The sequence below is a fragment of the Agelaius tricolor genome, unplaced genomic scaffold (genome assembly GCF_023055355.1).
Source record: "Agelaius tricolor isolate 1412-34295 unplaced genomic scaffold, bAgeTri1.0.p SCAF_4, whole genome shotgun sequence".
NCBI lineage: Eukaryota > Metazoa > Chordata > Aves > Passeriformes > Icteridae > Agelaius > Agelaius tricolor.
The window spans coordinates 47,309,636-47,325,868 of record NW_027269264.1 but is presented as its reverse complement, the minus strand read 5'-3'; the positions used below and the strand labels follow the sequence as shown (position 1 = coordinate 47,325,868).

The 16,233-nt window shown below is 38.2% G+C and overlaps 1 protein-coding gene across 2 annotated transcripts; it reads right to left on the bottom strand.

Moving 5' to 3' along the window:
- Positions 1-299: 299 nt before the first annotated feature.
- C1QTNF3 (C1q and TNF related 3) lies at positions 300-14,651 on the bottom strand. Of its 2 annotated transcripts, none has more exons than XM_071425960.1 (6): positions 14,081-14,651; positions 8,947-9,058; positions 6,648-6,802; positions 3,944-4,073; positions 3,145-3,244; positions 300-2,046 (listed from the first exon to the last, which is right to left on the bottom strand). In XM_071425960.1, the coding sequence occupies exons 1-6, from the start codon at positions 14,366-14,368 to the stop codon at positions 1,887-1,889; spliced, it is 945 nt and encodes a 314-aa protein (XP_071282061.1). In that variant the 5' UTR covers positions 14,369-14,651; the 3' UTR covers positions 300-1,886. The 2 variants fall into 2 exon arrangements, with proteins under 2 accessions (XP_071282061.1, XP_071282062.1); XM_071425961.1 differs by having other exon boundaries at positions 14,285-14,651.
- Positions 14,652-16,233: the final 1,582 nt, after the last annotated feature.

The following is a 16,233-nucleotide window of genomic DNA, read 5'->3' as shown; positions in this document are numbered from 1 at the left end:
CAGATTTAAATTTCATGTATATATGTGTGTAAATATATATATACACACACATGTGTAAAATAAATGTATTTTAATCCTTAATGCTGACTTTCTCCCATTCAGTAGCAAAATGAATGCTTAGGAAAGGCATATTAAAAAGAACATCTCTCTATTGGTATGGTAATGGTAATAGTAATGGTAATGGTAATACCCTTGGTAAATACAGATATCAGCAAACCAGTATAGCTTTGAGCCATTAATCTTTATTGAATAAATGTATGTTTTACAAAGTAAGCTTAACAAAATAACATGGTCTCAGGTTTTGAAAACCTATGTGGCACAGACCTGACCCAAGTTGATAAAGAAATGATTAAAACACATTAGACAACAGTTCATTAAAGCTAATATTTTCAGTGGTTGATGCATAAAACTAAAAACATCATAAGTCATAATCATCAAGTATCAACATGCATTTTTCTTCATAAGATGTGGTTACATACGCTAGGAATGTGTACAAGGACATACAAATTCATAGGGCAGATTTCAATTCATTTGCTCTATTGTTGTGCTACTGATACCTGTATCCAGTATAAAAGAATTTCAAATAAATATTTTCCTAACCCCACCTTCCTGTTATACATTAATGGCAGGTAATATCTGATTAAAATGTAATGTCTGTAAAAAGGAATTTTATATTTCATTAACTTTTGTGTGGAGAGCCAGAACAAGATACATTCAAACTTCAGTATTGATTTTGGTGCTTATTCAAATGAAAATAGCAAGACAGAATTTCAGGTACCCAAATTTTGAAAAGCCAGTAACATAGATGCTGAAGATTGGCCCGGTGTATTGGGACCAGAACTACTAAGCCATCTAGCATTTGCTTTCACCAGTTTAAATACTGAACTGGCTTAGCTGTAATGGCTTTTCCTGAAATACTGATTCTTGGAAGGCTGCTAGGAAAACTGTTTCAACAACTTCACTGTTAAGTAAATATGCAATATTATAAAGTACATCCTTCTGGAGGAGCCCCAAACACCACAAAGTTTGTTTATCTCTGTGCTCTTGGTGTATCCTGATTTCTCTAGCGTATATGCCTTTGCTTTGACACCCTGCATTGGCTTACATCAGGTTTAAAAATTCTAAGGCTAGGGGGAAACATTACAGTTCCCCTGCCTGATCCCCTTCACACTGCAAACTAAATTACCTTAGCTTCAAGCTGCTACTAAGGCAAGAACTACTGACATTCTTCTTCTAAGAGAGAGAGACTAAGCATAAATATGTGCTAAAAATCTGTGAAAAATGACACCAGATACATCTTCAGAGGTTTGAGATGGGAATGCAATATACCTGAATCCTTGACATCTATATTTTCACATTTTTTCCTTCGATTTGAGCTCATTCCAATCCAGTACAAACTTCTTTCTTTAGATCTGGTCTCACCTGAGCCTGTTTATAATACATTCAGGCCTGTTTCCATGATGCAAATTTAAATGAACATGTAAGAAGAACTGAATAAATGATCCAAAACTTTTTAATCACTTGTTCAATTCCTGACGTATAACTAAAGTATATTTAGAGATGAAATTGACTTTATGTAAACCGCTCTTTAAATTCTTTAAACTCATTTTCCTTTGTTTTTCATTCACTTTTGGGGAAGAGAGCAATAGCAACATTTAATGATTAAATAGGTGCAACCCAGATGACAATGGATACTCTGTGAATCTGTGTCAGCTACCCAATGTGTTCAGCTCATCTCTGATACACAGGTAGCAGCACATTGCATCAAAACAAGGCTTCTTGATCCTCCAATGTTGTAAAGTTATTTCACAGTCCAGTGAAATATACAAGTTCCAAAAAAGATGGTTTTTTCACATAAACATCTATTGGGTTGTCTCCATCTTTTTTTACTTGGTTTCAAAAAGAAGAAACCCAGCAAAGGTGGAGAAGCGTTGATGGTCCCCGTGGAGGGCTCCATTTCCCATTCGCAGCCAAACTTCATCTCCTTTGGCAAGTTTTAGGACTGCACTGTTTCCTGAAGTATCTGCTTTCCCTTTGGATTCATAGCTAAGGATGAATATTTTAACAAGTCAGGGTTTTGTTTCTCAACAGTGACCAAACAAACCACTTTACCATTGTTGTTTACCAAAAAAATCCAAGAAGTATATTGTTATCCTGAGCAAAACTTTCTTGAAAGACTTGCCAACATTTTTTCAGCTTTATAAGAAAATTTTGGCAACTTTCGGCATTTGATCTCCTACTCAAATTTTGCACCTTACCTAAATGCATTATTTCATTCCTTTCTGAAGTTCTGGAATTGTAACTTTTTTTTTTTTTCCAGGACACAGGAACAAATTTTTTGTTTAAAATGAAATGCTGCTCATTGATCACAACACTACAGATTTCCTGTGATGCTTTTTTCCCCTTGAGTTCATCCCAACTCAAGAGCTGAGTCCCTGTGCTCCCAGCATAGGCAGTGAGCAGACGCAGGCAGCTTGCTCCCTACTGAGCCTTTCATTGGACTATGGGTACATTTGATGTGGGCTTGCCTCCTGGCTCTGCCTCCTTTCTTCTACCTCTTGCCTTTTCTGACATCAGTGCTTCAGGGGGAATAGAAATTAGGCACTTTTCCTTTTGCAGAGAAGATCTACTGGGGATGAAGCTACCTGTGGTGGCCTGCTAATGATAAAAAGGCCAGTAAATGGAAGACCTTTGCTTCTTACTCATCCTTACTACTACAGCTTAAACACTTCCCAACTTTAAAGTAAAGTTTAACTTCCCAACTCTTAACAAGAGTGTACCTAGTCACTGGACACTTCATTATTTCCTTTCTCTGACAAGCAAAATGAGGATGAAGATATATTTTAGCAGAATGACAGCATGGTACCACTGAACTCCAACCCTGACTTGTAGTGCTAACTCCTTTCCCCTGAGTTTGAGGAAATGGTGATCAAGGCTGAATTTTAGGTCCAGCATCTGTGGTGTGTATGGTCTAAATGTGTATGCATGCTAAGGATGGCAAAATAAAATAGGTTTTCTTGTTGGTTATTTTACCCTAGAGAATTTCTTCCAAAAAATGAACAATTTTACATTTCTTGAAAGGTGAGCAAGCTGTCACAACCATACAAATGTTTTTGCATTTAGATGTCCTGGCCCTTTACTTACCTGTATAAGCTGAACACTGTATTACCATTATGCATCAAGTACACGTACACTTCCTCCACGTCTTCATGTTTCATCATATTGAAAGTAAAGAAATATACCCCTGAAAAGTTTATAAAAAACAACTTGTTTGCTTCATAGAAAGAAGTAATAATGCTGCACATTTGTGCCTCTTGCTTAGAAACCGTAACAGCTGTGGACAAAACTGCCTTCCAGTTGTCAGCAGATATTTTGTTTCTGCTTATAGCGTTCCAAAATGTGATTAATCTTAATTCTGCTTATGGGAGGTGTTGTTCTTCCTGCATCACAGCTGCATAAGAGGGGGGACTGATGTAGCTGAGAAATAACCATGAAGAACTGTAATGCCTCATTTCCAGCCACACATCTGTTGCAGGGCAGCTCGCAGCTGAATTGGCATGGGGGAGGATGGGGACCAAGAGATTGACAGGAGGCAGGAGGTGGAGGAGGCAACTGTGAAGCTGCTGCTGCTTGCTATAACATTCAGACTGTGGTTCTGTCATCACAGTGGCTGAAGGGATAAAGAGCCACAGCAAAGCAGACAGTCCTGCTCTGTCCCCAGCCCTGGCCATGCCTCTTCCTCCTGCCTTTGTGTCAGCACTAGTCTCACTGGCTGGCAAGACCATTCTTGGCTTGCTCAGCTTTCAATTAATTTTTCTGGAAAATAGGTAGCAAGAGCTATGCAGACTGAGTGCAAAGGCAGTTAAATAGTGCCTCATCCTTTTTGACCACATGTCTCTCTACAGCTCCAATAATCACATTATTTTGTTTTGCAAATGCTCACCATTCACTGGAGCACCGAATCTCCCGGTCATGACATCAAAAAAATTCCCAACGTTGGTTTCAACACTACTGAAGATGATTCCACTGTTCTGGTTGCTGAAGTGAGTAGCCATTGAAGCCATAAATGCGACCTGCAAAAATCCACTTCTTATTCAGGCAGTCGTTCACGAAAAACACATGTGTAGAGCAACCAGATACAGATTTTTTTCCTGTATTTGCAGTCTGTTTATTTTCCTGACAGAGTTGTTCTGCTAGGGTTTGCTCCAAGGCCAATAAACTCCTTGGAGTTAACAAAACTCCCATTGAATGAAACTGGAAGAAGACTAGGGTTCTCATATTCAATTGGACTATTCATGACTGTAAAGTAAGTGTATGGTCAAGTGTTTGCAGTTCAGAACCTTAATTTCAGATTTTATTTACTTTTAAGTCTTGCTAGAATGATGCAACAGCAATATAGTATTGAAATGGTGTTTCTGACAAAAAGGTTTTATATAGTTTTATGTATTTCCCAATGCGTTTAAACTGCATATTGCTTTTAACTGCATGTGTGAAAATGAGCAATGGTCAGTAAAATCCATGAAGATTAGTGTTTCTTGCTTAGAGACACATGAAGCACTTTTATTAGCGGTCCTCTGGAAGTGCTGCAGCTGACACTCAATATTCAATGGTTTTTCTATCTTGTCAGTTGCCCTCAGTTTTGAAAACAGAGGGTGGTAGAGACCAAGAGGGGAAAATAAGAAAATTAAAACTGTGCTTCAACTTCGTGTTTCACTTCTTGTCATAGAAATGTTTCATAGGAAGTAGTGCAAAACATCCCACACCAGACAATTTAAATTACCCTCAGGAAGATATCAGGGAATGACCCTGCCAGCTGGCCTGGTTAGGAAAGGGAGTGACCTTTTCTGTAAGTCTATCATTCCCCTGCCCCCATTATGTGAGTAAATGGCGTAGAATCAGAATTGCTGCACTTTGTTGCCAAAAGGTTACATGTAGACTTGGCTTTTTATTTCTATCTCAGCTTCTTAAATGACAAGTCTTCAATTGCATCTGTTACTGCCCATCACAAAAATGACATTTTTTGTGCGCTTCCAGCTATGCTGGTATTTAAAAAAAAAAAAAAAATAAAAACCCAGCCCAAACTCCTTTTGATTTCAGATCCAAACCAGAACAAAATGAAAACAGACAATCAAATGCAAGTCTGGATCCAACAACGGAAATCGTTAGCCATCTGTTCAGAAATTTAAGGAGCTCCAGATGTGAGCTGAAAGCTTGGGCTGATTTTCCTTACCCCTGCATGGATGCATTTTCTATTATGGCAATTGTTAATATCTTGCTTCTCAGCCAGGATCACATCAAAGTTCATCATGTGTTAAAGGAAAGCAGCTGCAGTGGCAGATTGATGGAATTTATTGCTTTTTGTCTAGATTCCATTTCACAGTCTCTTTGACCCTGAGCTACTTTTTGTGGGCTGAACAGAACAGCAGAAAAATATATTTTTTCTCACTAGGTCTCATTATGAAGTAGCAGGTCAACATGGATACACAAAGTTTTTCAAAATAATCCTGTACTTAAAACAGTATTGTATTCAAAAGTGTTTCCTCCTATACCACCACTGACTTTAAAATTCTTAAGTATGGTGGTAAGAAATACTGTAAACATTTTTAAACACATCTGATAGAAGAAGTGATGGAATTTTAAGTATTGGAAATATGTATTACAACATGAGCTTTCCTTGTTCATCTTCTTTCATCACTCAATTTTAATTACAGTACTACCATTGTCTTTATGTAAGGAAAAAAACAGTGGTAGTTAATTTTAAAATTGTAGAAGGATATATGTTGAATGTAATTAAAGGTATGTTTATCAGATATTCAGCTATACCATGAGTATATATTATATATATTTCTACATGCATAAATTATATGTATATGCACATGTATGAATATGTATATATGTATCTGTGTGTGTGTGTATAGAGATATATATACACATATATTTATATATACATACACAAACTCTCTGCCATCTGCCAGATTCCTGGGATTTGAAGAAGCTTTAATCCAAAAGCTGTGAGATTGTGCCAATACAAGAGTTGAGCTCAACAGCTCAGGTTTGAACCCATATTTAATTGCTCATCTGGCTTTTAAATTATTCATTCATAGGCAGAACCTGCATAGCCCCAAACATATTTAAAATATCTAGACATATAAATATACAGATAACTACTGAGGGGTATCTTTTGAAACTAAAGGACTTTTACTGCACTCAAAAATTTTGAGTTGCTGGATACATGTGCTTCTGAGAATCTCATAAAGCCCGGCTGCCCTGAGAAACATGACTCCTTTACTCTTTCCATATGCTGTGGGAAGTGCAATTATTTATGTGATACAGCTTGGCAGGAAAATGATAGTCCCTGCTATTCTCCTTTAATAACCCAGATACTGGCTTTTTGCCCTCAAAGGGAAGCATATATGTTTCTTCCTGCCTATTTCTCAGCTGGATTCTGACTAAAGCTTTTCTTTTCCAGAAAGATCTGGCACAGCACTTTTTTCAGTAAGGACAAGGGCTGTATATGCCTGTTACAGTATTAACTTACAAGGGGATTTGCTTCTTAAGTATCTTACAGTAATAAGGGGCTGTTTTTTCAGTGAAGAAAACCATAATCTGAGGTTTGCTGCAGCCAATATGAGCCAGAGATGTTGTACCTGTAGCTCTGGGGGAATCCCAGGGTAACCCTTCTCGCCTTTGGGTCCATGATGGCCACGCTCTCCTCTTGGTCCAATATCTCCTTTGTCTCCTTTCTCACCTTTGGCTCCTTCCTGGCCAGTTGCTCCATTATTTCCATTGTTTCCATGATTTCCTGAAGGGAAACAAAGCTTTCGGTTTTATTTAAAGAATTTATCATATTTTAACAGACAAGTGTGACAGGGTCCTCTTCAGTGCCATAAACCCCAGGCTGAGATGAAACAGATAAGAAACTGCTGCGTGGTCAGGTTGATAGCAAAAGTTTTGATGAAGGACATAGATTCTGGGAGTTAACTTTTATGTTGCTGTATAAACTGGTGGTGTCTCAAGTCATTGCTTTGTGGGGGAGATGTGCAGGAAGACCTCAGCAGAGAGAAGGCTCAAGGAAAGCAAAAGCCTCTTTCAATTGCCACGTACTAGGTAGCCTGCAGAAATGGTTTTGCTGTAGTATAAACACCAATTTCCTGGTAAATTAAGTCGATCATGATAGAATAAGACAATTTTGAATAAGATTTTGCTATCTTTAAAACACATCCACACAAATGATGAATGGTTGTAGCATTAAAGTTGTTAAAATCTCTGCTAAAAAGAGGACAGTGTGTATTTGCAGAGTGTTGGCTAGGGGTCATTTGTTTGCATAGTCCTACATTTAAAGAAAGGCAAAATTTTTATAATTAAGCCTTTTTTGAGATGGCTTACTATGAGTACATGGGTAAAACAACTCATTGCAAAACATACTCATGCATCTGCAGTATTACTTACTTCCTGGTGTTGACTGACTAAATTACTAAGCAATGTCTATGCAGCTGACAGGATTTTAAAGTTGGCTCAGAATCACTGAGCAATTATTATCCCTCCTGCAGCAAAAGCCTGATCTTTCAGCTCAGGGGATTAATTAATGTCATCATTGTTCTAATTCAACCTGAATTGAAGTTAGGTTCTTTGCCACTCTGCTTGTTCTTTGATTATTCTCTCTGGTTAGAAATTTACAAGAAGAATAGTGTTGTTTGAGATCAAATCTGATGATGAAGTGATCCTTCAGAGTTTTTCTATTAAGAAAAAAAAAAAAAACTTCAAACGAGGAAGCCAAATGCTGAAAGAACTTATGCACATTTTTTGTTTGGATAGAGGAATCTGCAGCTCTTAAAAATAACAAGATGCTTTATGTGAAGCCAGAACTGCTCTACCAGTTCAGAACAGAAGTCTGCAAGCAACATTTGATTCAATCAAGGGGAAAAGCAACTGCTGCTGTTCCCCTTACAGGCACAACAACATGAAATCCACCAAATGAAGGAGACAGAAATCCCAGGGTGCAGGAGGCTGCTGCCAGACGTACATTTGTGGTATCCTGCAGTGACAGAAAGTGGGACTGAGACAGGAAGGAAGGGCAAAGCTGGGACTAGGCCATGCCCCAGTGTGTCCACTGCAGCCTTGAAAATGTGGCTCTAGTATGAAATCATATCCTGCTTCTAAGAATCCAACAATTTATTAGTAAGTAATGGATCACTGAATTGCATTTTCATTGTGTTAACAGAAGATGTAAGTTTTTCAAGAAGAGACAAATCTGTCTTTCAGTGACTTGCTAATTTATGTCGTACCTCTGCTTCAGGAATGGTGATTTCCAAATCTCTGAAGCTAGATGATATAACAAACTGACACCAGCATGCAACCAACATTTTCCCTTTTCTAGGCTCTTCTATTTCCATATCAATTATCAAATCAAAGTATATACTTTTCTTGTGTATGCTGTTCTTCTGTGGACATTTTTTTATGTTAAAAAAGGGGATTTTTTATAATGAAAGACAAGATGAAAGAAGAAAGTGAAGGAATTTCTGTGGGAGAACAGAAGTATTGTGTTTCTGTAAAATATTGGCTAGATGAAGAAAAGCCCTTGAACACAGTAACACAGCTGGATATACAAAGGTGATGACAATAATCAGCTCCAGGGAACAAGTTCTTCCAAGTTTAGGAACTTCATGCTGTTTTAAGAGAGACCAATTTTTCCTAGGGGTGTGATAAGATTATTTTCATTATGAATTTGTGAAAGCTGAATTTTAATAACAAATAGGTTTTTAGTGGAAAATATCTTAGAATATAACTGAAAATATCTGTCTCCTCTGAAATTATAGAAAAACTTGTTCCTGAATCTGTCCCCAAACACTGATGTTTGGACCACTCTCTGATATTTCATAGAATAGCCTGTAATTTATGGCCTGCAATTAGACTGATTAAAAAAAGTGAGTTAAACTTCATCTTTACCTGGCATCCCAGGGGGCCCAGGAGGTCCTGGGGGCCCTTGGTAGAGTCGAACTCCAAAGTCACCTCGGCAGCAGGAACTGCAGTCTGGATTCTGCGGTCCAGGCTGGGGGGGCTAAGTGCACAAAAATAAGCTTTAAGTAGCTCATTCATGGAGGACATCAATCTTATGCATGTTGGTTACAGGGTCTTCATTATATATTTCTGTTTATACACTTGGTAAGTTTTTAAAAGAGTTCTTATCTGGCATGAAATTCTCACATAGTTAGGTTATCCCTGAAGATGTTATTTTTGGAAGATTTAAAGGAATAGCTCTTGAAGCATTCAAAAATCTATAACGAATATTAAAAAATCCCAGCTTGTCCTGTTAAATAATGAATGTTTTTAAAATAAATGAATACCAACTAATGAAATTTAGATGAATATTTCAATTAGATTCACATCCTGATCCCACATTTTAACTGACCTTTGATGACAAACCTGCCTATGTACAACCAGTGGTAGGACACAAGGGACTTGATTTGACCTTCAGCAGTGAACTATCCTCCATTAAACATAAATAAAACTGTGTTGGACCACCCAAAGAAGATACTAAAAAAATATCTGTGCAGCATATTCCTCTTCATGATCCTAGACCTGTGTATTTACAGGCTACTAAAGTTGGGAGACCCTAAAAAAGTGCCAAGACACAAGACAAAAATTTGAACTTAACACAAGGTGTAAGGGGCTTTTGATCATTTGTAGTAGTGAATGTGAACCCATGAAAACCTATATGCTGACTAATACAGCAGCATAAATAAAGTAATCAGTTCATTATGTACAGCTCAGCTACTGTAGTAATCAGTTTAATAATGGCTTTGTTTGAGTGATTTTCTTTTCCATATTATTGTGTTTATACTAATGGAGACTCATTCAATTCTGACTGAGTTTCATAACTTAGTTATCATAGATTTTCCAGTATGTCAGATAAAGCCAAAGTTCAGTGTTTGATTTTATTTCTCTACCTCCTCATTTGTTCCATCTTTGTTTCTTTTCCCTACAATTCTTTCCTAATATCCTGAGATGCAATCCTTCAGCTCTTAAAATCTGGAGATGGATAGTTACACCAATCCAACTACTACTTCATTCCATTATTTGCCTTCCTTCACTTTCTTTTCCCTAATCTTTATCATTGTCAAATTACTTGCCCAATGCAGACTTATTGGTTTAGTGTCAGAAAATGAGCCTCTGTCAGGATGGGAGCTGTCAAATGAGCACACAGATGTGCTTTATTCCTGCCCTCAGGAATAGAGCACATCAGTCATCACTGATGTCATCTGAAACATTCTGCCTGTGTTTTGGATAATACCAAGCAAACCCTTGGAATTCATTGATTTCAGGAGGCTTAGGAACTTATGGATATAGGAAATTCATTTCATGACACCACCAAAATACTGCAGCTCCTCCAACGGGACAGACACAAGCCCTGTCCAGCTGGAACCAGTGATGGTGGAGTTACCATGGGAATAAAGGCTGACTTGACAGCTAAACAAATACCCTTCATATTCAAAGAGTTATGGAAAAGTTAAGACTTGCCAATGGGCAGAAGGGCTTCATACTTATAGGGTTTGGTCAAGGCTATGCTTTTTAGATTAATTCTGGACAAGGTCTATAGTTAATGAGAAAAATAGGTTCTGCCTCTTGAACTCTCTCTTCCTGGAGAACCTGTTTGTATTTTTCTGGCTGTTTTGTCTCTTCCAGTTGTTAGGCAGGACATAACTGACAATCACCAAATGCACTTTTTATAATATTCCTGGGATGAGAGAAGAAATAGCTCTAGTTTCAGCCCATTTTCAGTCCTTGAAAGGGAGCCAAGTACAAGAGGACTGGAATTGTGCAAGCATGTTGTGCCCCCTAAAAGAATAACGTTGATTTTTGCATTGAGATTAAAATCTCCAGCTTTTTTTAGATAGTGCTTCATATTCATGTTAAATGGGAAGGTGAACTAAATACACACCTGCCAAGAGCAAATAAGTCATATCAGCCTAAAAAAATCCAAAGATTTAGAACAGACTGTAATTGAGGGAAGACATGAATTCAGCAAAGGGGACTGCATTTGAGACTCTGTGCAGTTTCTCTTTTTCAGACAATGTACTGAAATCTTGAACAACTTTATTAGAGAAACAGCTATTTTAAAATAAAATAGATACAAGTGATGGTCATAACCAAGTGCTATCAGGCGTTATCTCAAAAAAAAGGTCATCAGGTTCTTAGATGTGAAATAAGGCAAGTCCTGCCAGTCCGGTTGTATGCAACAGTTCCACTGATTTAAAAATAGCTTTTTATGCAAGTCATAAAGTAATTAATTTATTACCTTTACTCTTTCACTAGGAGAAAAAAAATTATTCGTGGTCAGCTGCCAAGGATGAGGAATATTTAGGATTTTCTTCTAATCTTTAAAAGCAGAGAACTTCATGAAGAGTACATTTAAAGGAAAAACATGTTCTTAAAGTAAAATTACACTCAAATGTGGCATAGAAATTAGTTGCAATCTACTTGCCAAAGGCATCGTTTGCAGCCATTTGTGCATAAATTTTGTCAGGGAGTCTTTGGCTTTGCTGACAGAACATGAATATAATTTAGGAGGTTGTGAAATGCATCTGCCACATTGATATCCTAACACTGATGGAAAACTGGAACTATTTCTGAGGCTATCTGCTGAATTTCTCATGATTTAGTATATAGAAAAATAATCTAGGCAACAGATGGTCTGTGAAATTCCCTTAAATTAAAGCTGTGAACAAGTCATAATTGGAAACACAGCCTTTGACCCTTTTTGACTTCCTGATTAATTTTATGAATTTCTGTTTTATTGTCTAAGACAATACAGAAGACAAGTGATGTACCTCCACCATTCTTGGCTTCTGTTCTGAATGCAAAATATCTGTCTCTGTGGGCAGTTAGGCCCTCCATGCCCCTTCTCCAAACAAAGACACAAACAAAAGTTGCCAAAATTCAGGGTAAAACACTGCTTGGCTAGTGATACTTAAAGATTTTCAAAGAGCAACCTGAAATGGCAAAATGGTCTGACATGACTCTGCTTAGTCACTAAGAGTTCTTGTTTTTGAAAAATGCACATTATATTTTACATGAGTTAACAGCAGTGTGGAAGCTGGCCTTGCACTCAATGCAGCAAAGACAACAAACAGTAGTAACATACAATCAATAGTAACAACAAATACTATCATCTCTTTTCCACAGCAGGGAATGAGACCTTTGAAACATTTCAGCAAGAGGGTGAAATTCCCCAGCCTAAATTCTCTTTAGCTGGGTAGCGTTATTCCATCTAAAATAACTAAGAAAGCAGGAAATAGGAATTGAATAGTTTCCATATAACTCAAGGGAAAGAGAGAGATTTCACATGAATTAAAACATGTCAGTGCCACTTCTGTTCTTCCTCTGCCTAGAAATTCCTGGAGTCTGGAAGTGGAAAACACATATTGCGTAAGCCACTGTGTGATTGATTATCCCTGTCGTGCATCTGCTAGTGCTCCATTTCATTTCAGTAAGCCAAAAATTGCATCATTTCCCCAGAAAAGATTGCTTCTTGGAGATGGGCTGGCAGGTAAATGACTGCCATCAGCTGTACTCGGATCACTGGGCTTGTTTTTATTGTCACAACCTGTTCCCCAGCAGTCGGCTCCAGACAAGTTGCATTAAACTCTCTGACAAGAGACACATGCAGCCTGAGCACACTTTCTGTGGGGGAAAGTTTGAACCCTAAAAAGCTGTGGGTTTTGCCCTAAATCCTGCATTATCTGAAATTGTGTAGTATTAAAGGGGAATCTTCTGCACAAGTTCTGCAGCGCACAGCCGCAGAATTCTCCCTGCAGTAAAGAGGTCTGCACGCACTGCCTGGCTCTTTGGACTGTACAGCTTATGTTTTACACTGCTTACATTCTGCAAGCACAGTTTAACATGCTACAGTTAAATATCTGTTCTGCTGAGAGCACTGGAGGAACATTTAACTCCTGCCCAAGAAATACAAAATGCAAGGCACTGTGAAGTTTTAATACAGGGAATACAGTGTATTAAACCTATTCCCTTACTTGGATGTCTTTCAGTGCTTCAAGCCCAGGACAGGATTAAAATCAGACCTCTTCTCTACTTATCATAATATAGGTTATTATTCAACACTTATCTGCATGTCCTTGATTTTGGCAATTCAAAATATCATACTTTGATCTGAAGAAATTTTAAAACCCCAGAGGATAAAAGGTGAACTGTACAGGACTCAAATATTTGTATCAGCTGTAGGAAAACCCACTCATGTTCTTGCTGTTAATAAAACACATTGATCAAAAAAGCCCCTTCATTTGAGTGGAATTTTGTTTTGCCTAGTGCTAGAAAAAGCTTCATCTTCTGCCCTTCAGATTTTTTCTTTTAAATTTGGACTGCAATATTTTGTGTATAATCAAGTTATGCCATTTTTCCTGTGTTATAAACTAATGACTATAGTATGCAAAGTGCCATGAAAGGCATAAAAATATTCTCAGTTTAAAATGCAGATACTGCAGACTATTTAGAATTTCATTGCAAGTTTTTTTTCTTCATAAATTCTCAGTTGATTAATATTATTAAATCTACTCAGTACATTAGTATCTGATTTTTTCAAGCTACTCCTTAGAATAAAGTTTTTGAACATTCAGAATTTCATTATTTTTGTCTCAAGCTCAAGAAATATACTTTATATACATCATTTTAAAGTAAAATTATTCTCTGCTAATTGAATCTCTCCAAATACCTCTAGAAATGCTGTCTTTTCCTTCACATCTGAATGAGTTAGAAATATCTAATATATTTAATATATTAAATAATTAATACCTTGTGATAATTAAGAGACTGTATTTTAGCATATATGATTTCACAAGTTCACAGTTTCAACAGAACAAAGCGCTGCTGCTTGTGTTGAAACCAATGTCCCCAAGCACTGCTGGTTCTACCAGCTCATTAAAAGATCCTGTAAAGCAGCCCAGCAGGATACAGACCAATACACAGCTTTAATAAAAACTATTCCAATAAATATATCACTAGTAATGTTAGCAAAAAAAAATCTCATTAGCTTTAAAGATATCTTTAAAAGATTAATTCAGAGTACCTGGACTCTATCTGAGGTAGTCAGTTCTACATCATCTACCTCTGGTCTCAGGACATTATGGTCTGTAGATGTGCTATTAACAACAGTCCACTCTATAAGTTGATGCCGCTGTTTCAATATTTCCCTGCTTCTGGAACCTTTGTGACCAGTCTGGTGGTGACTTTGCAATATTTTGGCCACTGGTTTATAAGATCTTCTGCTCACCTCCATGTATTCATCTTGACACAGGCAAAATGGAAGAAAAAATAAAGCCAGTAGATGCCAACTGATGAAATCCTTCTCTGCCATGTTAACCAAAATAATTTTTCAGGAGTCCAGCAAATGCCTTGCAGAGAACTTCTTTGCTGCACCAGACGTTATGTGGTCCTTTCAGCTTTTCCACTAGTAAGCCTGGCACTGAGACCAGTACCAGGTTTTATATGCTTGCATGCAATAAATAAAACTAAAAATGCCAAAGTGACAGGATCCTTCATCCAAAATCAGTCATGCTCCTTTAAACAAACCAGGCATTATTCACCACTTCACCACCACAAGGAAAATTGATTCGTATGCTGGAAATGACCACAGCATTTAATGGACTCCTGTGGTTCCTATTTGGGGGCATTAAAAAATGTAGCACCTTTCCTTTGGCATGTTTTTGTTTAAGTGTGAAAAAATGTGATGGAAATGGGGAACATGTGGCTAATGGTTTACGCTCCTTGATTAGACATGGAAAGGCTGTGAATTCACACTCTTAAATGTCTTTTGGACACAGTCACCTTTCTTATTTGCCAGGAAATTCACACACACAACTGCGTCAGCCCAGTCCGAAAAACCCTTCCAAAAGCAATTAGGAAACAAAAGCTCGAGAGGAGCTTTTGCATACGAACCTGACCCAATGGCTGTTCCTGACTATGCTTTTCATTCACTAGAAGAAAAATATTGAATTTCTGTCAGTTGGCCAGCAGTGGAAGGAGACCGGGTAAGTAGCTTTAAAAAACTGGGTTGAATTCAGATTCACAGAGCCCCATTTCTCAGCATTAGTTAAACATGCTTGGCCAAGTAGTATTTTCTCCCTTGAGTTCCTAATGTTTTCCTAAATGTAATTGCCAAACCAAGTTTTATGTTTTCACTGCCAAGTAAATATAAATTTACCGGGGGCTTATTTCAGACTAAAAGAATCAAATTATATGTGTATAATAATAATAATATCCTTTTTTTACTTCTTGAACCACCCGCCAGTATTCTCTGGAAAGCCATAACCGCAGGATGCAGTTCTGCACACGCATCCGCAAGCACAACCTCCCCAAAAGCAAGCAGCTCCTTGGTCTGTGAGCAAGTCTTCACCAGTACCTGGCTGTAACAGCATTACTGAAGAAGGCATCATTAGTCCTAGGAATGATCCCCAGCCCTGCAAGGTGGTGGCTGCTGAGTGATGGTAAGAGAGCTCCTGAATGACGGTGAGAAATGATTCTCTGTTCCATATCCTGCTTCCTTCTCTGGGAGACAGCAGAACAATGCCAGAGGAGAGACCCTGGCTGGAGAGGAGTGAGAGGGGTGAGCCCTTTGCAGCTGGGGGCTGTTTGCCAGTGTCACCAGCACAAAGAGTGCCAGTGTTGGCTGGTACCCTGCCACCTGCCGTGGTAATTTCCTACTCAGCAGCACACAGAGAGGGATGTGGGCCTGCAGCTCTCCCCCCAGGGACAATGCTAGCCCCCACAGACACGAGGGGGCTGGGACAGTGCTCCAGCAGACTGGAGGCAGCCAAGGGCTGGTCTTCCCTTTTTCTCATTCTCCACCAGCCAAGGATGGCACAGGAGCAGAAACCTTAGCTCCTGTGGGCTCAGCGCTTGCCCCCAAGGATAAACATGACCAAGTTGTCTCAGTGACACTCACTCTTCACTGCCAGGAACAGAGGTGGTTACCCTGATTATCTCAGCCCACAGGCTTGCCAGTCAGAATTGCATCTTCTTGCTTCATGCTTTTGTTGTGTTTATTGCTCCTGTGTTAAAGATTTAATGGCAGGAACCCTTAATTGAAACTTAATTCAATTGCAGTGAATTTCAATCTTGGATTCCCAAGGCAGATATTCAGAATTATTAAATAACACTTCATAGACTAGCTCTTGAGCCTTGCTGCAGTATATAAATATTAATTAACTAAATTGTCTTGCA